The 26,295-nt window shown below is 46.3% G+C and overlaps 1 protein-coding gene across 4 annotated transcripts in view; it reads right to left on the reverse strand.

Moving 5' to 3' along the window:
* The window catches only part of STAG3 (STAG3 cohesin complex component), a 163,541-nt gene that overhangs the window by 5,588 nt on the left and 131,658 nt on the right, over window positions 1–26,295 (reverse strand). For 3 of the 4 annotated variants that reach the window (XM_073551652.1, XM_073551650.1, XM_073551651.1), the window contains 4 exons: window positions 21,169–21,270; window positions 15,135–15,283; window positions 14,775–14,897; window positions 1,714–1,943 (listed from right to left, as the gene is read on the reverse strand). In XM_073551652.1, coding sequence (XP_073407753.1) covers window positions 1,714–1,943; window positions 14,775–14,897; window positions 15,135–15,283; window positions 21,169–21,270 — 604 coding nt within the window. The remainder of the gene's footprint in view (window positions 1–1,713; window positions 1,944–14,774; window positions 14,898–15,134; window positions 15,284–21,168; window positions 21,271–26,295) is intronic. The other variant, XR_012221409.1, reaches the window with a different exon arrangement.

Consider the following 26,295-nt stretch of genomic DNA (forward strand, 5'->3'; position numbering starts at 1 on the left):
CAGCTAGCAACATATGGAGTGGCCACAGCAGCGATCGCAGCTAGCAACATACGGAGTGGCCTCAGCAGAGATCGCAGCTAGCAACATATGGAGTGGCCACAGCAGCGATCGCAGCTAGCAACATACGGAGTGGCCTCAGCAGAGATCGCAGCTAGCAACATATGGAATGGCCTCAAAAGATCAAAGCCAGCAACATCTGGAGTGGCCTCAGCAGAGATCGCAGATAGCAACATATGGCGTGGCCTCAGCAGAGATCGCAGCTAGCAACATATGGAGTGGCCACAGCAGCGATCGCAGCTAGCAACATACGGAGTGGCCTCTGCAGCAATCGGACCTAGCAACATATGGAGTGGCCTCAGCAGAGATCGAAGCTAGCAACATATGGAGTGGCCTCAGCAGAGATCGTAGCTAGCAACATATGGAGTGGCCACAGCAGCGATCACAGCTAGCAACATACGGAGTGGCCTCAGCAGAGATCGCAGTTAGCAACATATGGAGTGGCCTCAGCAGCGATCGGACCTAGCAACATATGAAGTGGCCTCAGCAGAGATCGCAGCTAGCAACATACGGAGTGGCCTCAGCAGCAATCGGACCTAGCAACATATGGAGTGGCCTCAGCAGAGATCAGACCTAGCAACATATGGCGTGGCCTCAGCAGAGATCGAAGCTAGCAACATATGGAGTGGCCACAGCAGAGATCGAAGCTAGCAACATGGAGTGGCCTCAGCAGAGATCGGAGCTAGCAATATATGGAGTGGCCTCAGCAGCAATCTGTGCCAGTATCGTATGGAGTGGCCTCAGCAGAGATCGGAGCTAGCAATATACTGTATGGAGTGGCCTCAGCAGCAATCGGAGCCAGCAACATATGGAATGGCCTCAGTAGGAATCGGAGCCAGCAACGTATGGAGTGGCCTCAGTAGCAATCGGAGCTAGCAATATATGGAGTGGCCTCAGCAGCAATCGAAGCCAGCAACGTATGGAGTGGCCTCAGCAGCAATCGGAGCTAGCAATATATGGAGTGGCCTCAGCAGTGAATTAAGCTAGCAACGTATGGAATGGCCTCAGCAGTGATTGGACCTAGCAACGTATGGAGTGGCCTCATCATCGATCTGACCCAGGAACGTAGGGAGTGATCTCCGCAGCAATTGGAGCCAGCAACATAGGGACTGGCCTCAACAGTGATCGGAGCTAGCAATGTATGGAGTGGCCTCAGTAGCAATTGGAGCCAGCAACGTAGGGAGTGGCCTCAGCCCCGAAGTCAGAGCTGTACACATTTATTTTACTCACTTATATAGAGCCATTAATTCCACAGCGCTTTACAGACATTACTGGCACTGTCCCCAATGGGGCTCACAATCTAAATTCCCTATCAGTATGTCTTTGGAGTGTGGGAGGAAATCGGAGGAAACCCACACAAACACAGGGAGAACATACAAACTCCTTGCAGATGTTGTCCTTGGTGGGATTTGAACCCAGGACTCCAGCGCTGCAAGGCTGCAGTGCCAACTACTGAGCCACCGTGCCGCCCCGCATTCACATGGTATGTGATCAATATCATTTATGTCTGAGGGTGGGCACACAACAAACGAGGGAGTTGCTGCATTTGTTTTTCTCAAGTTGAGGAGCTGAAAAGAGAAAAAGCCAAAAGGGGCCGAGCATCTCAGTCTAAGGCATCATAGGGGGTCTCAGACAAAAAGTGAATGTGGCACTCACCCTTGTTAAACCTCCTTTTCTTACTCAGTGGAGAGACCCTGGGTGAGGGTGCCTGTCTCCGCTCCTTTGCCCCACGTGTGCTCGGTGTGGTAGGTCTGGACTCCGGATCTGTATCCAGTGATCTTTTATACACAATCAGCGGTGCCCAGATGTCGTCACCTTCCTTAGGTGCACCAGGCGCCATCATTGAGGGAACGCACTGCTGACACATCTCCTCCAAGTAATGTAAGCTGGAAAAGATTAGGGAAGAAGGTAAAATACTGCACACTGGACACCTCCGATTAAGAGGGGTGCACACAGTGGGGACCTCCGATCAGAGGGGTGCGCACAGTGGAGACCTCCAATCAGAGGGGTGCGCACAGTGGAGACCTCCAATCAGAGGGGTGCGCACAGTGGGGACCTCCGAGCAGAGGGGTGCGCAGAGTGGAAACCTTCGATCAGAGGGATGCGCACAGTGGGGACCTCTAATCAGAGGGGTGCGCACAGTGAGGACCTCCAATCAGAGGGGTGCGCACAGTAAGGACCTCCAATCAGAGGGGTGGGCACAGTGGAGACCTCCAATCAGAAGGGTGCACACAGTGGGGACCTCTAATCAGAGGGGTGCGCACAGTGAGGACCTCCAATCAGAGGGGTGCGCACAGTAAGGACCTCCAATCAGAGGGGTGCGCACAGTGGGGACCTCCAATCAGAAGGGTGCACACAGTGGGGACCTCTAATCAGAGGGGTGCAGAGTGGGGACCTACGATCAGAGGGGTGCACACAATGGGGACCTCCGATCAGAGGGGTGCACATAGTGGAGACCTCTGATCAGAGGGGTGAGCACATTGGGAGACCTCCGATCAGAGGAGTGCGCACAGTGGAAACCTCCGATCAGAGGGATGCACACAGTGAGGACCTCCAATCAGAGGGGTGCGCAGAGTGGAGACCTCTGATCAGAGGGGTGCGCACAGTGAGGACCTCCGATCAGAGGGGTGTGCACAGTGGAGACCTCCAATCAGAGGGGTGTGCAGTGGAGACCTCCAATCAGAGGGGTGCGCACAGTGAGGACCTCCAATCAGAGGGGTGCGCACAGTGGGGACCTCCGATCAGGAGTGCGCACAGTGGGGACCTCCGATCAGGAGTGCGCACAGTGGAGACCTCTAATCAGAGGGGTGTGCACAGTGGAGACCTCCAATCAGAGGGGTGCGCAGAGTGGAGACCTCTGATCAGAGTGGTGCGCACATTGGAGACCTCCAATCAGAGGGGTGAGCAGAGTGGAGACCTCCACTCAGAGGGGTGCGCACAGTAAGGACCTCCGATCAGAGGGGTGCGCACAGTGAGGACCTCCAATCAGAGGGAGACCTCTGATTGTGAAGTACAGTATTCAGATGTACGGGACATCTTGTTCTCCGGGATCCATTTTTGTGCTTGCGACGCCATTTTGCTGTTTACGAGTTAAATTTTGTAACTTAACTAGATGAAAGTTCACGGTTGTTATGAAACCAGACTGGTCCAGCTTGTACAAGATGAGATATGAGATGAGACCCTAAAAGAATGTGCTATTGTTCTATAGGCTACGTCACGCAGCTAGGGACATATTCCGATTTTCTTGCATGTAAATGTAATACGATTCTATTGGTAGTTGAGAACCTTGCATAATTAAACAAAAGATTATAAAAGATGTGACCAAAATAAAGGGGCTTAGTGATCTGCCTGGATCCTCCCGTACAGAGACCCCCGTCTCCGTGTGGTCATTCCCAGTTGCTAGCAATGCCCTATGAACTAATTTTGAAATCACTGGATCAACCGTGAAGAGTTAATTTAGCCCTCCCTAAATAGCTCCCCCGACAGCTTGGCGCCCAAATTGGGGCCCCCGAATAGGGACCCTCTGCCCCCCGGAGGACAAGACAAAGGGCCCTCGGAGCGGACACGGGTGCTGGAAAATTGGGACTGATCACCCCCCACGACAACCACGGTAAGTTGGCAGTTATACTGTTCAGACTGACCGTTGGTGTGGTTTTCCTGTGCTTGTTGCTGCAAAGAGGATCTGAGGTTTGTCCCCGTGGTGGGGTGATTCATGGGTGGAATCATATAGAGGTGCAGTCCCGTTGGGGGCCCAGTGCTCGAACCGTACCTCATAAGGGACGGACACCCCGGATTGACCAGTGATTGTGGCTCTCTTTATAGTCAAAATATCCTGAATTCCTGATCATTTTAGTAATCAGGCGTGGTCATGTGATCGAAGACTGGGTAGGATACGTAACTCAGGTATATATATATATATATATATATATATATAACCAGAGGTGTCCGGAGGGATAGTCTGAGACGCCCTCCTCCTTTCACTGAGTACCGCAAATATTGGGCTTCCCAGAGGGGGTTGACCCGGTGGAACAAACGGAGATGGCTGCTCCAGTATTGTGCACAATTTAAGTAAGGGTATTTAGCTCTAAAGGAGAGAATTATGTTTCTATGGAAGAAAAAGAAAAGTTTGGAATTGTGTGAAGGATCAGATACTGTTAGTCTTATGATTCAAAGACGAGGAAAGAAATCTGTCAGGAATGCAGGAAAAATATTTTCGATTCTGGGATTTCCTAAGGGCGGGAGGTTGCAGCCTATGCTATGGGATGAAGGAGTTAAAAAAGAATAAAGGAAGGTTGACTGATGATGGATTACTTGAAGGCACTGAGGAATTCTGTGGCTTGGCACATGAATTGTATAATGAAGGTTATGTGGACATTGAACAGCAAGTGAATTCTGATTGTTTCTGTTACTGCTATGTTGAACAAGGAAAATTGTCTAATATTATGACAGGGACGGGATGTATTGTGGTTCAAGCAAGTGACTGTGGTGTGAGGAAGTGATTGATTAAGAAGGAACTAAGATCGAGACTAATGTGTTAGGCAGACGAATAGTTAAAAGTGATGATTTGAAAGAAGAGGTCTCCCTGCTAGATGACAATTGTACAAGGAGACCGAGAGTCGCAGCCCCCACCTTTGCTGACGGCACCTATTATCATCCGCCGCCAGCCTCAATCCCCGTTCACCCGATCCAGAGAAAAAATAAAAAAACGTTTTCAGAAGAATTTAACCCGCTCTGTTCAGCAGAGAGAGAAAAAAAAGCAAGCTAGCAGCCAGCAACTGCTCCAACCCCCACCATTGTGCCCAGTGCGGCTGCAAGTACACAGTCCCTTATCAGTATCCGTGTGCCCTTCAGCACACACAGCAAACTCTCACCCCCCCTCAGACTTCAGCTACTGGGAACCTTGCTCCTCAGCCCCTCCCTGCCAATGCTGGCGCTGTACCAGACTCAGACACTTTCAGAGAAATTGTTATACTCCCGCTGTTTTAATCGGGGTAGATGGCAGACCCAATTAATATACTTTTATAAACCCCATAAAACCATTCACCGAGGTTACTATTCAGTTTGTAATCTCTCCCACATGTCCTGTAAATTTACTAGGGGCAGATTTATTATCACAGTTCCGCTCCAGAATACAATTCCAAGATGATGGTCAGATGGCTCTTACGTTATATAATCAATATGTAGATGAAGACAGTGAGGAAATCTGTATTTTGCATGCCTTTCCCACAGATGCCACAATGGGCCCAAAACAGTCCCAACCAGTTTGCAAAAAATATGAGCGAGTGTCTTTTGCCATTGTTGCCATTGTTAGCCTCCTCAAGCATCTGGCAGCACTGAACTGTCGGGTTTCGGCCTCGGGACTTCGGTTCTGCCTTGGTCAAGTGATATTCTTGGGTCACTGTCTCCTTCAGGGTGCCAGACACCTCGCAGAAGATAGAAAAATAGCTGTCAGCTCCCTTCCTTTCCCAAAAGATTAAACTGAACTCCAGCGTTTTCTTGGATTATGTACTTATTGTTGTCAGTGGATACCGGATGAATCCCGCATAATGCAACCCCTTTACAATGCCTTGAAAGACGGTATAATGAACTATAAGGGAAGATGGCAGTGATGAGGATTACCTCCATTATGACTGTTCCCAACTTCTGACTGAAGAAACAGCTACTCCACCAAATGCCAGTGAGAATCCACTCCCAAATCCCGATCTGGTGTTATACACGGATGGTTCAAGATATGCTGACGAGTTTGGTAGATTCCACACGGGATATGCTGTTACCACAGAGGACACTGTAGTGCACGCAGCTGTGCTCCCGCCCTCACAGTCAACACAAGAAGCAGAACTCCAGGCTCTGTCTACTGCATGTACTTTGGCCAAGAACAGACGGGCTAATATATACACGGACTCACGGTATGCATTTGGTATTGCTCACAATTTTGGGGCTCTATGGGCCAATCGAGGGTTTATTACTACTGCCGGAACCCCAGTGAAAAATGCTGAAGCTGTTAAAACCCTCATGGACTCGATCAAATTACATACTCAGGAGGCCATTATCAAAGTTAAGGCGCACGGTCCTAGGACCAGCCCACAGACTTGTTGGGAACACATTTGCGGATATGCAAGCAAAAGCCGCCGCTCTTTTACCCGTTGAACCAACCATACCAACTATGGTGACCACACGATCTCAGCGTAAACAGTTACAAGAAGCACTGACCCTACAAGAACCTGAGGATCTACAACAGACTGAAGTTTTCTGTCGGACCCCGCGAGACCGCTTAATGACGATGCAGAGAATGTCTCCAAAGGAGGAGGTGAAGCAATGGAAGACTGATGGGGCACGAATGGATAATGGTCTCTGGAAAAAGGACCAACTTGTGTGTCTCCCTAAGCGGATGTACCCTGCTATTGCCACATGGGCCTACACATCGAGGAAAGAATCAGGCCCTCGCACTGGTGCAAAAATTCTACTGGGCCCCGGTTCTCCAGTTGGCCGGAAGCATTCCCTGTTACCAACATGACTGCAAAGACCACAGTGAAGAAACTGGTGATGGAAGTTATATGCAGATATGGGGTTCCAGAAGTGGTTGAAAGTGATCAAGGTCCGGCCTTTTCTTCTCATGTGTACCAAGTTCTGACAATGCTTGGATCCACTGTAGCCCTCCATACTCCGTACCACCCACAATCCAGTGGGAAAGTTGAAAGGTTGAATGGCACACTGAGGGACATTTGACCAAAATGATGCAGGAGACTACGGCTCCATGGCCAGAGCGCCTACCCATTGTACTATACCACATCCGTACTACCCCTATTGCAAAACCTGGCCTGTCCCTATATGAGATATTGTTTGGTGCTAGGCCCCCAGTTGCAAATTTCCAGCCCCAGCAGTTATCAGAAGAAACTGACCGTGCTGTTCAATGTGTTATTTAGCTAAGCAAGATTTTTTTACTAACACCTATGTTCTAGTTTCCTTTTCTTCTCCAGATTCAGCAGAAACCGACACCTGTCATAACCTGAAGCCTGGTGATTTGGTAGTCGTGAAGAGGCATGTCAGGAAGCACGGACAAGAACCCTTGTTGACGGTCCCTATCAAGTCCTCCTCATCACCCAACAAGCCAATAGCAAATAATGGGGGCATAATGTTTTGGTTTTTCGCATTTTCTATATTATTGGTAGAAGTTAAAAGTTAGAAGACATTCAAAGACTCAGATTAATACGATAAACACAATGATCGTCATAAGGACAGTTGGTGGTCAGACACCTTCTCCTTTCTCAATCCAGCCAATTGATTTAAGGGAATTGGGGGCTGGGTAGCTGGGATCTTACAAAGCTTGTTACACATTGCTGCCTGTATCCTTGTTGTATATGTGATACTAAAACTTGTTCTTTGGTGTATTTCTGTATGTATTAGTGTGAAGTACAGTATTCAGATGTACGGGACATCTTGTTCTTTAGACTCCATTTTTGTGCTTGCGACGCCATTTTGTTGTTTGAGTTAAATTTTGTAACTTAACTAGATGAAAGTTCACGGCTGTTATGAAACCAGACTGTTCCAGCTTGTACAAGATATGAGATGAGACCCTAAAAGAATGTGCTATTTTTCTATATTCTACGTCATGCAGCTGGGGACATATTCCGATTTTCTTGCAATACTATTGGCTTAAATGTATTACGATTCTATTGGTAGCTGTATACTTTGCATAATTAAACAGAATGCTATGTAATGTGAGATTCAGTAAAGGGGCTCAGTGATCTGCCTCGATCCTCCCATACAGAGACCCCCGTCTCCGTGTGGTCATTCCCAGTTGCTAGCAACGCTCTGTGAACTAATTTGGAAATCACTGGATCAACCGTGAAGGGTTAATTTAGCCCTACCTCAACAGCTTGGCGCCCAAACGTGGGGCCCCCGAGTAGGGACGCCTCTGCCCCCCGGAGGACAACAAGACAAAGGACCCTCGGAGCGGACACAGGTGCTGGAAAATTGGGACTGATCACCCCCCCACGACAACCACGGTAAGTTGGCAGTTATACTGTTCAGACTGACCGTTGGTGTGGTTTTCCTGTGCTTGTTGCTGCAAAGAGGATCTGAGGTTTGTCCCCGTGGTGGGGTGATTCATGGGTGGAATCATATAGAGGTGTAGTCCCGTTGGGGGCCCAGTGTTCGAACCGTACCTCATAAGGGAAGGACACCCCGGATTGACCAGTGATTGTGACTCTCTTTATAGTCAAAATATCCTGAATTCACTGTTAGTAGTCAGGCGTGGTGAGTGATCGAAGATGGGTAGGATACGTAACTCAGGTATATATATATATATATATATATATATATATATATATATATATATATATATATATAACCAGAGGTGTCCGGAGGGATAGTCTGAGACGCCCTCCTCCTTTCACTGAGTACCGTGAATTTTGGGCAATCCCAGAGGGGGATTATTGACCCAGTGGAACAATCTGTACGGCCGCTCCAGTATTGTGCACAATTGAAGTCAGGATATTTAGCTCTAAATGAGAGAATCCGTGGAAGGAAAAGAAGAATTTTGTGGCTTGGCACATGAATTGTGTGACGAAGGTGTTAGGAAGAACCGAGAAAGTGAATTCTGATTGTTTCTGTTACTGCTATGTTGAAGAAGGAAAAATTGTCTATTATTATGGAAAAGACGGATTGTTTGTGGTTCAAGCAAGTGACTGTGGTGTGAGGAAGTGATTAAAAGAAGGAACTGAGATTAATGATACTAATGTGTCAGGCAGTCGAATAGTTAAAAGAATGATTGAGGTCTCCCTGCTAGATGACAATTGTACAACGAGACCGAGAGCCGCAGCCCCCACCTTTGCTGCCAGCCTCAATCCCCGTTCACCCGATCCAGAGGAAAAAGAAAGTTTTCAGAAGAATTTAACCCATCTGTTCAGCGTACAGAAAAAAAACAAAAAAAAAAACAAAAGCAAACAGCAGCCTCCAGCCCCCACTGCAGCTGCGAGCACACAGTGTGCCCTTCAGCCCACACAGCAAACTCTTGCCCCCCCCCAGACTTCAGCTACTGGTAACCCTGCTCCTCAGCCCCTCCCTGCTAATTATGGCGCTGTGCCAGACTCGAACACATTCAGAGATTGTCATTCTCCTGCTGTTTTGATCGGAGTAGATGGTAGACCCAATTAATATTCTTTCATAATCCCTATTTCTGTGGGACCTTTTCCCAAGGTTACTGTTCAGTTCGTAATCTCTCCCACATGTCCAGTAAATTTACTAGGGGCAGATTTATTATCACAGTTCCGCTCCGGAATACAATTCCAAGATGATGGCCCTGATAAGCCCAGATCCACCCCCAATATTGCCTGAGGATCAATGACTCACCCCATACCTCTCAGAGATACTATCTAAACTCTGGTCAGAAGGGCCAAATGATATAGGGAAAATGCCTGTAGAACCAGTAAAAGTGTTTCTCAAACCTGGTGCCTAATCCTCATACTCTTTTGTCCCAAATACCCCAGGATGCAGCTTGGATTACAGTTATTGATCTTACCAATGCCTTCTTTAGCATTCCGTTACACCCAGACTGCCAGTTTCTATTTGCCTTCATTTATCAGGGACAACAGTTAACATGGACAGTTATGCCACAAGGGGCCCAAAACAGTCCCAACCAGTTTGCAAAAAAATATGAGCCGATGTCTTTTGCCATTTCTGCCATTGTTAGCCTCCTTAAGTATCTAGCAGCACTGAACTGTCAGGTTTCGGCCTCGAAACTTCAGTTCTGCCTTGGTCAAGTGATCTTCTTGGGTCACTGTCTCCTTCTGGGTGCCAGACACCTCGCAGAGGAAAGAAAAATAGCTGTCAGCTCCCTTCCTTTCCCAAAAGATGAAACTGAACTCCAGCGTTTTCTTGGACTATGCACTTATTGTTGTCAGTGGATACCGGATGCATCCCGCATAATGCAACCCCTTTACAACGCCTTGAAAGACGGTATAATGAACTAGAAGGAAATATGGCAGTGATGAGGATTACCTCCAATATGATTGTTCCCAACTTCTGACTGATGAAACAGCTACTCCATCAAATGTCAGTGAGAACCCACTCCCAAATCCTGATCTGGTGTTATACACGGATGGTTCAAGATATGCTGACGAGTTTGGTAGATTCCACACGGGATACGCTGTTACCACAGAGGACACTGTAGTGCACGCAGCTGCGCTCCCGCCCTCACAGTCAGCACAAGAAGCAGAACTCCAGGCTCTGTCTACTGCATGTACTTTGGCCAAGAACAGATGGGCTAATATATACACGGACTCACGGTATGCATTTGGTATTGCTCACGATTCTGGGGCTCTATGGGCCAATCGAGGGTTTATTACTACTGCCGGAACCCCAGTGAAAAATGCTGAAGCTGTTAAAACCCTCATGGACTCGATCAAATTACATACTCAGGTGGCTATTATCAAAGTTAAGGCGCACGGTCCTAGGACCAGTCCACAGACTGTTGGCAACACATTTGCGGATATGCAAGCAAAAGCCGCCGCTCTCTTACCCGTTGAACCAACCATACTAACTGTGGTGACCACACGCTCTTAGAGTAAACAATTACAAGAAGCACTGACCCTACAAGAACCAGATGATCTACAACAGACTGAAGTTCTCTGTCGGACCCCGCGAGACCGCTTAATGACGATGCAGAGAATGTCTCCAAAGGAAGAGGTGAAGCAATGGAAGACTGATGGGGCACGTATGGATAATGGTCTCTGGAAAAAGGACCAACTAGTGTGTCTCCCTAAGCGGATGTACCCTGCTATTGCCATATGGGCACATGGGCCTACACATCGAGGAAAGAATCAGGCCCTCGCACTGGTGCAAAAATTCTACTGGGCCCCGGTTCTCCAGTTGGCCGGAAGCATTCCCTGTTACCAATATGAATGCAAAGACCACAGCGAAGAAACTGGTGATGGAAGTTATATGCAGATATGGGGTTCCAGAAGTTGTTTAAAGTGACCAAGGTCCGGCCTTTTCTTCTCATGTGTACCAAGAAGTTTTGACAATGCTTGGATCCACTGTAGCCCTACATACTCCGTACCACCCACAATCCAGTGGGAAAGTTGAGAGGTTGAATGGCACACTGAAGGGACAATTGACCAAAATGATGCAAAATGGCCAGAGCTCCTACCCATTGTACTATACCATATTCGTACTACCCCTATTGTAAAATATGGCCTGTCCCCATATGAGATATTGTTTGGTGCTAGGCCCCCAGTTGCAAATTTCCAGCCTCAGCAGTTATCAGAAGAAACTGACCGTGCTGTTCAATGTGTTATTCAGCTTAGCAAGATTTTTTTACTAACACCCATGTTCTAGTTTCCTATTCTTTTCCAGATTCAGCAGAAACCGACACCTGTCATAACCTGAAGCCTGGTGATTTGGTAGTTGTGAAAAGGCATGTCAGGAAGCACGGACTAGAACCCTTGTATGACGGTCCCTATGAAGTCCTCCTCATCACCCAACAAGCCAATAGCAAATAAGGGGGCATAATGTTTTGTTTTTTTGCATTTTTCATATTATTATTGGTAACTGCATGGGACAGCCTAAATTCCCCAACGTCCTTGAATAATAAGTTTACACAACATCATGAAAAATTACTGAGAGATTTGTTGGACAATTCCCAGTCTCTGGCAGACTGTTGGATCTGCACGTATTCACCAGTGTCAGCCACAAGCATCCCCTTTTTGGCTATCCCTGTTCCACCCGAGGAGTTATTTGCTTGGACTGACTGTTCTGACACACTCGCTAATAATGCCACACATAATGCTAAATTATGGAATTTAACTGTTGGTATACCTATTGTAGGGGTAAGAGGTACTTGTACTCTGGGTCGCTTGACCCCGGCCACCTTTGTTATTCTGAACAAACAGTTGGATACACAGGCTATACCCAAACATACATTATACAAAAGAGCTGCGGACAATTCACCCCGCAGGGTGCAGATGAGTGTGGCCAATAAAATTGTCAGTTCTATTTTCATTTACCCTATGATTACGCAAATGTGGGATAAATTGGTTAGGGCCACAGACTATCTAGATGATCAAATTTGGGATATATTGGATATACTTAACACTACTGTTGCTGTCCAAAATCAACTTATTATAGTCCCTAATCAACATCCTATAGTGCTGGACTACTTAACAGCAGCACAAGGTGGTATGTGTCAGGTCATTGGACCCGCTTGCTGTCATTATATAGATCCTAACAGTACTATGAAGTTAAAGTTAGAAGATATTCAAAGACTCAGAGATCAATATGATAAAGACTGATCGTACTAAGGACACTTGGTGGTCACACACCTTCTCCTTTCTCAATCCAGCCAATTGATTTAAGGGAATTGGGGGCTGGATAGCTGGGATCTTACAAAGCTTGTTACACATTGCTGCCTGTATCTTTGTTGTATATGTGATACTAAAACTTGTTCTTTGGTGCATTTCTGTATGTATTAGGAAATTCTACACTAAGACAGCTAATGATGATACCAAAGGCGTCATTGTCCCTGCTCTTCTCTACACCGATCTCAAAAGGCTACTTGATGAAGATGTTGAAGCCAAGCGCATGGCTACTTACAAAAGATCCCTACCACTGTCATCAAAAATTGTTATTCGTAAATTGTAGTATACAGGGGGGAAGGGTGCGCCGCGACAGCCATGACTGGTAACACGGCATTAGTCATGTGAAGACCAGTACCCCCTCGAGCTTATGGCTTGGGATAGCACCTCTGATGCTGCATGTGTTATCAAAATTTATCTAGGGGGGAATTGTGAAGTACAGTATTCAGATGTGCGGGACATCTTGTTCTTTAGACGCCATTTTGTTGTTTATGAGTTAAATTTTGTAACTTAACTAGATGAAAGTTCACGGCTGTTATGAAACCAGACTGTTCCAGCTTGTACAAGATATGAGATATGAGATGAGACCCTAAAAGAATGCGCTATTGTTCTATATTCTACGTCACGCAGCTGGGGACATATTCCGATTTTCTTGCAATACTATTGGCTTAAATGTATTACGATTCTATTGGTAGCTGTATACTTTGCATAATTAAACAGAATGCTATGTAATGTGAGATTCAGTAAAGGGGCTCAGTGATCTGCCTGGATCCTCCCGTACAGAGACCCCCGTCTCCGTGTGGTCATTCCCTGTTGCTAGCAACGCCCTGTGAATTAATTTGGAAATCACTGGATCAACCGTGAAGGGTTAATTTAGCCCTACCTCAACATTAGGAAATTCTACACTAAGCCAGCTAATGATGATACCAAAGGCGTTGTTAACCCTGCTCTTCTCTGCACCGATCTCAAAAGGCTACTTGATGAAGATGTTGAAGCCAAGCGCATGGCTGCTTTGAAAATATCCCCACCACCGTTATCAAAAATTGTTATTCGTGAACTGCAGTATACAGGGGGGACGGGTGCGCCGTGACAGCCATGACTGGTAACACGGCATCAGTCATGTGAAGACCAGTACCCCTCAAGCTGTTAGCTTGGGATAGCACCTCTGATGCTGCATAAGTGTTATCAAAATTTATCTAGGGGGGAATTGTGAAGTACAGTATTCAGATGTACGGGGCATCTTGTTCTTTAGACTCCATTTTTGTGCTTGCGACGTCATTTTGCTGTTTCCGAGTTAAATTTTGTAATTTAACTAGATGAAAGTTCACGGTTGTTATGAAACCAGACTGTTCCAGCTTGTACAAGATATGAGATGAGACCCTAAAAGAATGTGCTATTCTATATTCACGCAGCTAGGGACATATTCCGATTTTCCTGCAATACTATTGGCTTAAATGTATTACGATTCTATTGGTAGTTGAGAACCTTGCATAATTAAGCAAAAGATTATAAAAGATGTGACTAAAATAAAGGGGCTTAGTGATCTGCCTGGATCCTCCCGTACAGAGACCCCCGTCTCCGTGTGGTCATTCCCAGTTGCTAGCAACGCCCTATGAACTAATTTGGAAATCACTGGATCAACCGTGAAGGGTTAATTTAGCCCTCCCTAAATAGCTCCCCTGACATGATCAGAGCGGTGCGCACAGTGGAGACCTCCAATCAGAGGGGTGCGCATAGTGGAGACCTCCAATCAGAGGGGTGCACACAGTAAGGACCTACGATCAGAGGGGTGCGCACAGTGAGGACCTCCAATCAGAGGGGTGCGCACAGCGGAGACCTCCAATCAGAAGAGTGCGCACAGTGAGGGCCTCCGATCAGAGGGGTGCGTACAGTGGAGACCTCTGATCAGAGGGGTGCACACAGTGAGGACCTCCAATCAGAGGAGTGCGCACAGTGGAGACCTCTGATCAGAGGGGTGAGCACATTGGGAGACCTCGGATCAGAGGGGTGTGCACAGTGGAGACCTCCAATCAGAGGGATGCACACAGTGAGGACCTCCAATCAGAGGGGTGCGCACAGTGGAGACCTCCAATCAGAGGGGTGCGCAGTGAGGACCTCCGATCAGAGGGGTGCGCACAGTGAGGACCTCCGATCAGAGGGGTGTGCACAGTGGAGACCTCCAGAGGGGTGCGTACAGTGGAGACCTCTGATCAGAGGGGTGTGCACAGTGAGGACCTCCGATCAGAGGGATGCGCACAGTGGAGACCTCTGATCAGAGGGGCGCTGCACGGAGGCTCCACTTCATGTGGTTTCCATGCAAACCTCTTGTGAAGGATGAAATGCTGATGGCGGCGGTGTACTCACAGCACAGCTTTGTCCTGTGCGAGGAGTTTAGGAGAGAATTCACATAACACGTCCAGGAAGAGGAGACTCTGTGGCGACCACTGAGCACCAGGAGCGGCTTGCAGACAAAACTGTATCCCTTCTCTGGAAGAAAAACACAAGTGTAAGAGGTGGGAGAAGCAATGGCTGCCAGTCAGTGACTGTGAGGGGCCTTCAGGTTATGATCTAGGGGAATCAGGGTGTTCCACTTTTTCTAGTGGCGCTTCAACAGATGTGCATAAAAATGTGTCAGTCCTGGGACTATGTACCGCTACGCTGATGTATGTTGTGCCCCTCCTCCATGTATGAGCCCTGATAATATCGGGGGAGCGGGACACTCACTTGTGCAGGAGGACAATGTCCTGGCGGTTTCTAATTTGGTCTGGCCCCAGGAGAAGTGCGAAGCGCCTTGCCAGATCCCGGATTTCCATGAAAGTGGCTGAGAACCGCCGATCAGAAGAGTCGTCCTCCAGGCTGAAGGCGGTGTACGCCTGCGGAGAGGGCGGTGGCGTCATTCATCACATATCGAATGGCTTCGCCATCCGCAGCACTAAGGCGCTGCAGTGTAGACAACGCTCTGTGAGCGTCTCGTCAGTCTGTTTAGCTCACATAGCGTTGTTCACACCTCTGCTACGTACGGCTTTACTGACACTAGAGCGTTTTCAGCGTTTATTGCGTTTCAGCCCAACATTTTGTTAATGATTAAAGTAAATTCATGAACATTTTCTCAGCCACTTTTTATTTTTTTTAGTGTCGATGGCCAAATCTTAAAAGTGTATTTGTCATTTTCATTCCATAAATGAATAATACGCAAAAAATAAACCATTTTATCATTATAAATCAGAAATCTGCTTCTTTCTCCTCCTGGCCTGATCATTCACTCTGAAGTCACAGGTAAACTGCATTCAGTCAGAGGAGGAGGGGCTAGGGGCAGACACAGGGGGATGAGATAGGGAAGGCACATGTACAGGGGGAGGAGCTAGAGGCAGACATAAGGGGAGGAGCTAGGGGCAGGCACAAACATAAGGGGAGGAGCTAGGGGCAGGCATACATAGGGGAGGAGCTAGAGGCAGACACATGCATAGAGGGAGGAGCTAGGGGCAGACACAGGCATAGGGGGAGGAGTTAGTGACAGGCATAGCGGAGGAGCTAGAGGCAGACATGCAGAGGGAGGAGCTAGGGGGAGGGGCTAGAGGCAGACATAGGCATAGGGGAGGAGCTAGAGGCAGACAGGCATAGGGGGAGGAGCTAGAGGCAGACACAGGCATAGGGGGAGGAGCTGGGGCAGACACATGCATAGAGGGAGGAGCTAGGGGCAGACAGGCATAGGGGGAGGAGCTAGGGGCAGGCACATGCATAGGGGGAGGAGCTAGGGGCAGGCAAAAGCATAGTGCCTGGATTCAGACACATACATAGGGGAGGATCTAGAGGCAGATATAGGCATGGGGGAGGGGCTAGAGGCAGACATAGGCATAGGGGGAGGAGCTAGAGGCAGACATAGGCATAGGGGTGAGAAGCTAGGGACAGACACAGGCCCAGGGGGGAGGAGCTAGAGGCAGACATAGGCATAGGGGGAGGAGCTAAAGGTACAGGCCCAGGGGGAGGAGCTAGGGGCAGACAGATGGAGTGGAGCTAGAGGCAAACACAGACATAGGGGGAGGAGCTAGAGGCAGATACAGAGGGGAAGGAGCTAGAGGCAGACACATACATGGGGAGGAATAGAGGCAGATATAGACATAGTGGGAGGAGCTAGGGGCAGACATAGGGGAGGACCTAGAAGCTGATACAGAGGGGGAGGAGCTGGAGGCAAAGACATTCTACTGCAAGTGCTCATGAAACTCAGTTTAAATATTGTAAGAAACAAGGGGGCGTGGTTAACCTTGATGTGAAATATGACACATCAGACCTTGCATCTTTAAGCTCCATATTCCTGACAGGTCACAGCAGCATTATAAATCAAGAAGAGATTAGTTTATTTGCCAACCTTAATAATGAGCGTGCAGAAAATATTAAACATTTTTTGAAATTTTTGCAAAATTCAACATTAACGTTTGACATTTGACACACTGTCAAGGCCCCACGAAGTGCTTAGCTTGGGGGACACAGGCACATTCATTATAGTATTGATATCTGTTATGTTTATGCAGGAAGATGGGGCTGCTGGTTTCAGCGGGCAGAATCCTTTGATTTGATTGTAGGAGGACTGAAAAGAGCGGGAGGTCAAAGATTGATAAGGCCCGTCTTCCATGCACCCCGGAAGCAGCAAGTCAGGAAAGTCGGCTCCTCCCAAAATGTTTCCGTTGCGATATTTGGTATCGTCACTCCGCTAATGCCTTTTAGGAGAATTAAAAATGTAGCAGCAATTTTTATTTTTTTCAAGGAAATTTACAAAATTTATTTTTTGAGGCACCAATCCAGGTTTGAAGTGACTTTGGGGGTCCTATATATGGGAATACCTCCAAAAGTGATACCATTTTAAAAACACCACCCCTCGACATTTTGAAAATTGTTTTAACGTACTTTGTTAACCCTTGAACAGATGTTAAGAAATGAAGGCAAAGTGACATGGCAGGAATGAAAAAGTGTATTTTTACCACCTAAAGGCCGCTATTTGCTTGTGAATTGCCATGGCAAACATCAGGACCACACGATCATGATCTCAGGGTGCTGATGGGGATAAAGACGAAGACCCCACACTCTGTTAACCATTTATATGATATAGTCATTATTGACAGCAGAATCTAAAGGGTTACACAGATATGGACGGTGACAACACTGATTGTGGCTGATGCAGAAAGTTGTCAGCTATAGTGGACAGCCGACAGCTGCTGGATTGTCACCCATGGGGGGATGCTAGTCTCTTACATCTCAGGTTAGTAAAAAGGCGTATTGGTGGTCATTACAGAGTTAAAGGGAACCTGTCAGGAGTAATCTTAATGTGCCACAAAAAACAATCTGAAAATCACTGGGATTTGAGTAACCTACGGACAGTGTCAGGTCGGCGCCGTTATGCTGATTACAATGATATCTGGTGATGAAATCCATCTTGTGCTTGTTGTGCAATCTTTAGTTGTAATTTTCAGTTTTTATTTTACATACTGCGTAGAATTACGGTTTGAAAAAAAAAATTCACATTAATCAGAAAGGCGGCACCATTTTGATTAAGATTTTTTTTTACAATTATATCTCTAAATAGCATGAAAACAGCCATATTATCCACCTTATCATGCTACAGCGCAGGCGCCTCAAAACTACAGGGCTGAGCTGCATGAGATGATGAGGTCACCGCAGTTTAATTCAATTGGTTCACAGCAGATCACCGTGAGAATTTCACACGGCGATCTGCGGTGAAGTCACTGAGCTTGAACTGTTGTGACCACATCACTGGCTTTTCCCATGGTGCTGAGGTCACCACAGTTCAGCCGGGCTGAAAACGCAGACTCAGTAACCGGAGGTAAGCTCAATGATGTCACCGCCGGTCACTGACGCTGCGCTTGCAGCAGCTCATTCATCAGTGATTCTCACCTTTGACGGTCACATCTTGGCACCGTCCAGGTTGAAAATTATTTATCCCACAGACATGGATTAGGGCGTGAGACAGAATGACAGACAGGTATGGTATATTGTTGTTTTTTTATTTTTGGGAAAATGGGGGTGCGTCTTATGGTCGCAATATGCTTACAAATCATGTGGCTGCGACGGTCCCGATTCAGCCTCCCTTCCCAGGCTGGTGCGGCGGTGGCTATGCTCTGTGGTGCATTTCCTGGCGGCCATCTTTCTGGAAACCTACGCATCGCAGCAACAGAGGTACGGGGGCTTCCGGGCTTTGATCAAATGCAGACGGAGCCCCCCATGCAGCACAGAGAGCTGCTGCCGCCCCAGGACAGAGCTCTACCGCCCCAGGACAGAGCCCAAGCCACCCCACAGAGCCCTGCCACCCCATGTAGCCCAGCCACCCAAGAGAGCCCCGCCGCCCCACAGAGCCCAAGCCACCCCACAGAGCCCCGCCACCCCACAGAGCCCAAGCCACCCCACAGAGCCCAAGCCACCCCACAGAGCCCAAGCCACCGCACAGAGCCCAAGCCACCCCACAGAGCCCAAGCCACCCCACAGAGCCCAAGCCACCCCACAGAGCTGAAGCCACCCCACAAGAGCCCACCCAGCCATCCCACAGAGCACCACCACCACCGCACCAGCCTGGGATGGGATTTCCCGGAGGCCACCGCACCTGCCTGGACCACCGAAAGACCCCTGTGCCGATCCCTTCCCTGGTAAGCTGAATTCGGACTGTAAGACGGACCCCCATTTGACACATTATTTTTTTCCCCCTATTTTTCTTCTGAAAATTTGGGGTGCGTCTTATAGTCCGAAAAATACGGTATCTGGTCTTCAATTTGTAGAGGGTCATTTCCATCCGTTTTTGCATTCGGTTCTGGGCAGGATGGTCTCAATTTATTAGATGATGCAGTTTCCCCACTTTCACGGCCAGCTGCTACAGCGTACAGACCTATCTCTGTAACAAGTCAGTGAGCCCCCTGACGCATCTGTCTGTGGAAAACTTTGCTTGTAGGCACTTTTACTACCCGAGGATGATTCAGCACAACAGACCGTCTGGGTATTGGAGCCTCTGATTTCATGGCACGGTTACTAGCAGAATAATGTGCCGCTCTGTCTGCGGTGGATAGGATGGTGATGGTAAGGTGTGATGTCCGTCGTGTACAGTGCGCACTCGCTCAGCCAGCACTGATCACTCTCGGCTCATGTCAGCTTTTCCGACTCATCAGCTCTGACTTTGGTTGGGCAGATGGATTGCTGCAGGTGGCGGATGTCGTACTCCTCTCCATGCGTTTCGCAGGACAGACAGCGTTTTCTCTCTCGTCTCTAGCAGTGATTGTAGAGAGCAGGTAAGTAACAGTGAGATGGGTAATATCCAGGAAGTCTACAGTGCCCACATTCCCTCTGTACACAAGCACGGCTCAGAGGTCCTCATACCACACAGGTAAAACTGCATTTGGTGCATATACCAGTCTAATGTGTCCTGGAACTCTCTCAATTCTCAGTTTTTTTTTTAATGAGCGGTTCCCCTTCATGAGCGTTCTGCCAGCTCTATAGGTGCTGGGACTCTCTCTTCTCATTCTCCAGGATGCATTACACCTGTCATTGCCAAGTGCACTAAAAGCGACCTCTGTGCGATGCCTGTGCATAGTTTCGCAGACAGTAGACCTGTTCCCAATAACTGTTCAGAGATAAAAAGACCCTGCCTCACTTTGCTGTCTAAAGACAGATTATGCTCGACATCAGCCCTAGTGGCCGGGGCTATTACAACATGGCCCACGGACAACTGATTTATCACATTATCCATCTCATAAGATCAAGTTGTCTGATAGCACAGTGACCATTTAACATAACGCCGCCTGAACGTGCACCCAACTATGCGAGAACCACTGGTGCCTCCTCCTCCGGGTAACAGAAGGAATGTGTATGAAGGATCTCAACAGATCTATGGAAAGAATCCCATAACAATGACATTTATCTCGATTTATGCTTGCCGCAGGTGCAAGGGGCAAAACCCGTGATCCCAGCGAAGTGTCACTTACTGGGCTTCTTACTGTAGTTTTCATTAATAAAAATTATGACATTAGCAAACAATTTTTTTTTTATTTTATTTTATTTGGTCACCATTTTCTTAGACCTGTAAGTTTTTTTATTTTTCCCTCGTTTTATGCTTGCTGGCCCTGTAGTTTTCATTGATATATCAATTGCTTTTTTATTGCATTTTTGGGGGGAGAACGGCAGTGATAGAAAAACTGCAAATCTGACATTTCAGTTATTTTACTTTTTGGCGTATGATTTAAATAATTTTATATTTTGGCTTGAATTTTATGGATGTGGCACCACCAAATGCGTGATTATTATATTTTTATTTTTAAAACTGGAAAAAGGGGAAGGAGGGAAATTTAAATTTTTATATATTCTTTTATTTTAACTTTTTTTTTTTTAAACATTTTGATTTTTTTCTGAATCCACTTGGGGGGACTTCAACTTGCGACATTTTGAGTGCTTATAAGATGTGCTACAATAGCACAGTATCGTGGCATACGGTATAAACTGCTGTTTCCTGGAAGCTCCGCCAATCACTGATCTTCAGAGAGTGATGGAGACCTTTATCATGACCTCCAACCACTAGAATACCTCACTGATATCATGCGATTGTAGTGTGGGGCGGCGTTGAGCGTGTGCACCGGCAATGGCCGCTGTCAGTGATTGACAGTGCCAATTAATTAAACAGCAGTGATCAGGGCTAGCTCTGATCACTGCTGGTGATATGTATTACAGTCGGTAAAAGAAAGCTGCTGGTCCTCCTTACCAGCCTTACCTGGGTTAGACACAGCAGTATGGCTCTGGTGCTTTCTTCTTTGCTTATTTTTCGGATTCTGTGCAGGGTTTCTTTTATGATATCACCATAATCTGTATAATACTGGGGGAAAAAATAAGAAATGTCATCATTTACAACAGGAAACATCATAAGGGTTCGGAGAATGAAGAAACGTCGTAGTACCAAGATGGCAAGTTGTGCCTGTTACCCAGCATGACCATAGTGCTGGGATGTGTGATATCTAGGATAAAGGTCCTGTGCGCCAGGGCATTTGTGCTGGGATGTGTCATATCTAGGATAAAGGTTCTGTGCACCTAGGCATTTGTGCTGGGATGTGTGATATCTAGGATAAAGGTCCTGTGCGCCAAGGCATTTGTGCTGGGATGTGTGATATCTAGGATAAAGGTCCTGTGTGCCAGGGCATTTGTGCTGGAATGTGTGATATCTAGGATAGAGGTCCTATGCGCCAGGGTATTTGTGCTGGGATGTGTGATATCTAGGATAAAGGTCCTGTGCGCCAGGGCATTTGTGTTGGGATGTGTGATATCTAGGATAAAGGTCCTGTGCGCCAGGGCATTTGTGCTGGGATGTGTGATATCTAGGATAAAGGTCCTGTGCGCCAGGGCATTTGTGCTGGGATGTGTGATATCTAGAGATGAGCGAGCACGAACATGCTCAGGTGCTCGTTGCTTGAACCGAGCAATTTCTAATAATAGCATGTTCGTTTCGAGTAACGGGTATAATGGAATTGTTTTTTTTTTTTCATGTTTACCACCTAAATGTCGCTGGCTTCTGAACAGGGCGCTGTAGCCGGCAGACTCTAAGGCCATTATTTGCTTGTGAATTGCCATCGCAAACATCACGACCACACGATCAAGATCTCAGGGGGCTGATGAGGTTAAAGAGGAGGCCCCCACACTCTGTTAACCATCTAGATGCTGCAGTCACTATTTACATCAGTATTTAAGGGGTTAAACGGCCATGGTCGATGCCAACACTGATCGTGGCTGATGCAGCAAGTTGTCAGCTATAGTGTACAGCCGACAGCTGCTGGATTGTCACCCGTCGGAGGATGCTAGTCTCTTACATCGCAGGTCAGTTTTTAAGTCGTATTGGTGGTCATTAAGGGGTTATGTAAAACAAAATGTATTTTTTTTTATTAAAAAACAGGAAATTTTAGTTTCATTTATAAAGGAAGCAAGAATTGCCAAATATAAGGGACTCAGATACACCCTGTATTAGACATAGAGGAGGCCTCATACACATCTGGTCACATTGTCATGTATTGGTCTCCTAGACTCATAAGACGGTGCACTATTGAGGGTCATATATCAAAGAGATGTCCTCCTGAACACGGAATAGTCTATGGGCGAGCAATATAATAAGGGGATGTGCACACGTGGAGTAAAGTTTCTGCACCATTTCTGCATCTCTTGGCAGGAAAAATGCAGCTGCAAAAACACGGAATTTTTGTTTGCGTGAAGTGAATGGTGAGAATCGCAGGGCGAAAATGCACAGAGAACTGACATGCAGTAGATAATTTTTCGCACCAAATCTGAAAGTCGAAAAAACTCAAACGGGTGCATGACACTTTAGGTTTCTCATTCACTTTTCTGGCATCAGGTTGTATGACAAATCCGCACCGAAAAAAATGAGACAAAAACGCACCAAATCAGCAAAGTGCGCACACAGCCTAAATTTTGAACAATTTTTTTCAGGCTTCATATAGCAACGAAACGTGTAAAAATCTATGGGTGAGCAATATGATACCGATAATTTTCTGAACAAGTTTCTTGAAGGTTATATACCAATGTACCCAGAAACTCATAATACTGTATTGCTGAGAAATATAACCCAGCCAAATTTTTAAACTTTTTTTAGTGTTATATATCACAAAACGCCAGAACCCGTAATAGTGTATGGGTAAGAAATGTGAACAAACAAGCAAATTTTCAAACATTTTATTTTACTGTTATATACCACCAAAATGTGACCGAAGACATGTCATACTCCATGGATGAGTAATCTAATCCTGAAATATCTTTCTACACTTCTTCTAAGTTTTAAATACCACCATACTGCAAGAATAACCGTGTTAAACTGTATGGATGACACATTGAATCCATAAAAAAAGTGTAGTTGATGTGCTTATACAATTATCAAGGCTTTGCAGAAAGTGCAAAGCCAAACAGAACTTATGAGGAGGGTCATCCATAGACCCCTTAAAGGCAACAACTGATGGGCCTCATTAAAATATTGACTATTAAAACAATTTATGTGTTTCTGTCATCTGGTGGTGTGGAAAAGTGTGGACTAATCCAGATTATTCATCTTTAGTGAGCCTGTCAACGTTCTCTCTACAGGTGAAAGCACCTGTCTTTAGTGTTGTCTGATGGCAACTTTTTCAACATATTTTCTACAATGGCCTTCTGGTATAGCACTATTTGTGCAGTGTGGAGTTCCAGAGTGTGGAGATGTCACACACCGGTTGGTGAGCTGGCATTTGAATGCGCTGCCGCTGCACTGCCAGAGTGGCAGCAGCTATAGATGACTTGCAGAAATGGCTGCTCGCGCGGCGTACCTTCACCAGAAGGTCTGGCAAATCTTGGTATGTTTTTAGAAACTGCTGAACTACCAAGTTGAACACTTCTACCAAGTATGGTACATGTGTGAGCTTGACAAGCTTCATAGCCACCTCCAGGTTACAGCTATTATCACCGACCACCTGTTCACACTGCTCCTGCGTCAGAAGAGGTATACTTTGCCTCCCTGCTAAGCGGAACAGGAACTTGCGTGCCATGGATGGGTGTGTTTCTTGTGCTCCAGCAACAAGCGTAGTCGCACCTCCCCAACGTCCTCGGCATCTGCGTGCACCATCATCAGCACTTCTACTTCCCCGTCCCTTAAAGCACACCTTACACATTTTGTAATTGCTAGGTCTCTTGAAACTAAGTAAATTTTTAATAACAGAAAAAATTGGGTTACCTGCAGCAATCAAAGTGGCATTTGTGAGTATACTCCACCGAAATGTAACAGAAATAACGCAAAAGTGTATGGATGACAATCAAATTCAATCCATAAAATGTTTCAATGCTTTTTCTCAGTTTTGGCGATCACAAAAATGTTCACAGACCACATAACACTTTATGGCTGAGAAATCGAGATCCTCAACATTTTTAAAAGCTTCTTCTCAGTTTTAGAGATAACAAAAATGTACTCCACACTACAGAATAGCGTATGGCTGACAACTGTAGCCCAGGAAAATATTTCAATGATTTTTAGGTGTGTTATAGAAGACTAAAAACGAGCTCAAATCACGTAATACTTGATGGATCAAAATATACAGTTGAAACCAGAAATTTACATATACTCTATATAAAGACACATGTTCTTCTCAATATCTGACATGAAATCAGAATAAACCTTTCCCGTTTTAGGTCAATTAGGATTACCATAGTTATTAATATTTGCTTAATGCCAGAATATTATCATAGAATCCTAGAGTTGGAAGGGACCTCCTGGGCCATAGAGTCCAACCCCCTGCTCAAAGCAGGATTCGCTAAATCATCCCATTCAGATGTCTGTCCAGCCTCTGTTTGAAGACATCCATTGAAGAACTCATCACCTCTCGTGGCAGTCTGTTTCACTCATTGATCAATCTGTCAAAATGTTTTTTCTAATATCTAATCTGTGTCTCCTCCCATTCAGTTTCATCCCATTGCTTCTAGTCTTTCCTTGTGCAAATGAGAATAAAGTTGATCCTTCTACAATGTGACAGCCCTTGAGATATTTGTAGACAGCTATTAAGTCTCCTCTCAGTCTTCTCTTTTGCAAACTAAACATTCCCAAATCCTGCAATCTTTCCTCATAAGACAGGGTTTGCAGACCGATCACCATTCTGGTCGCTCTTTTCTGAACTTGCTCCAGTTTGTTGATGTCTTTTTTAAAATGTGGTGCCCAAAACTGGACACTCTTGAGAGAGAGAGAATGTTTTAAGGCATTTTTATTACTGCAAAGTCAAAAGTTTACATACATTTCATTAGTATTTGGTACCATTGCCTTTAAACTGAATGACTTGAGTCACACGTTTGGGATCTCCTTCCACAAGCTTCTCACAATAGTTGGTCAGAATTTGGTCCTGTTCCTCCTGACAAAACTGGTGTAACTGACCCAGGTTTGTAGGTCGCCTTGCTTGCACCGGCCTTTTCAGCTTTCCCCATAAATTTTCAATAGGATTGAGATCACGGCTTTGTGATGGCCGCTCCAAAACATTGACTTTGTTATCCTGAAGCCACTTTGTTACCATTTTGGCAGTATGCTTTGGGTCATTGTCCATTTGAAAGACCCATTTCTGCCCAAGCTTAGCTTCCTGGCTGATATCTTGCTTCAGTATTGAGAAATAATCATGATGCCATATATTTTGCAAAGTGCACCAGTCTCTCCTGCTGCAAAACAACCCCACAACATGATGCTGCCACCACCATGCTTCACAGTTGGGATGGTGTTCTTAGGCTTCTAAGCTTCTCCCTTTTTCCTCCAAACATAATGATGGTCATTATGCCCAAAAAGTTCAGTTTTAGCTTCCTCAGACCACAGGATGTCTCCAAAAATTAAGGTCTTTGTTCCTGTGTTCATTTTTAAAGATTAATCTGGCTTTTTATGTTTCTTTTGGAGTAATGGCTTCCTCCTGGCAGAGTGGACTTTCAGCAGATGTTGATACAGTACTCGTATCACTGTGGATACTGACACAATCTTACCAGCTCCCGCCATCATTTTCCCAAGGGGTTTTCTTTTGTCCTTGGACTGATTTGCACATGTCAAACAAAAGTGATTTAATATCTGGACACAGAACCGGTCTCATTCCTGAGCGGTATGATGGCTGGACATTCCCATCTTGTTTATACTTGTGTATACTTCTGTATAATTGTTTGTACAGATGAATGAGGCACCTTCATGTATCTTGAAATTGTATCCAAGGATGAGCCAGACTTGTGCAAGTCCACAATTCTCTTCCTGATATCTTGGGATGTTTCTTGAGACTTTCCATTGATGCTAAACAAAGAAGCAGTGTGTTTCAGGTGTGCATTAAAATACATCCACCGGTATGTCTCCAACTCAGACGTTGCC

The sequence above is a fragment of the Dendrobates tinctorius genome, unplaced genomic scaffold, assembly GCF_039654945.1.
Source record: "Dendrobates tinctorius isolate UK_male_01 unplaced genomic scaffold, ASM3965494v1 ptg000178l, whole genome shotgun sequence".
NCBI classification, from domain to species: Eukaryota; Metazoa; Chordata; class Amphibia; order Anura; family Dendrobatidae; genus Dendrobates; species Dendrobates tinctorius.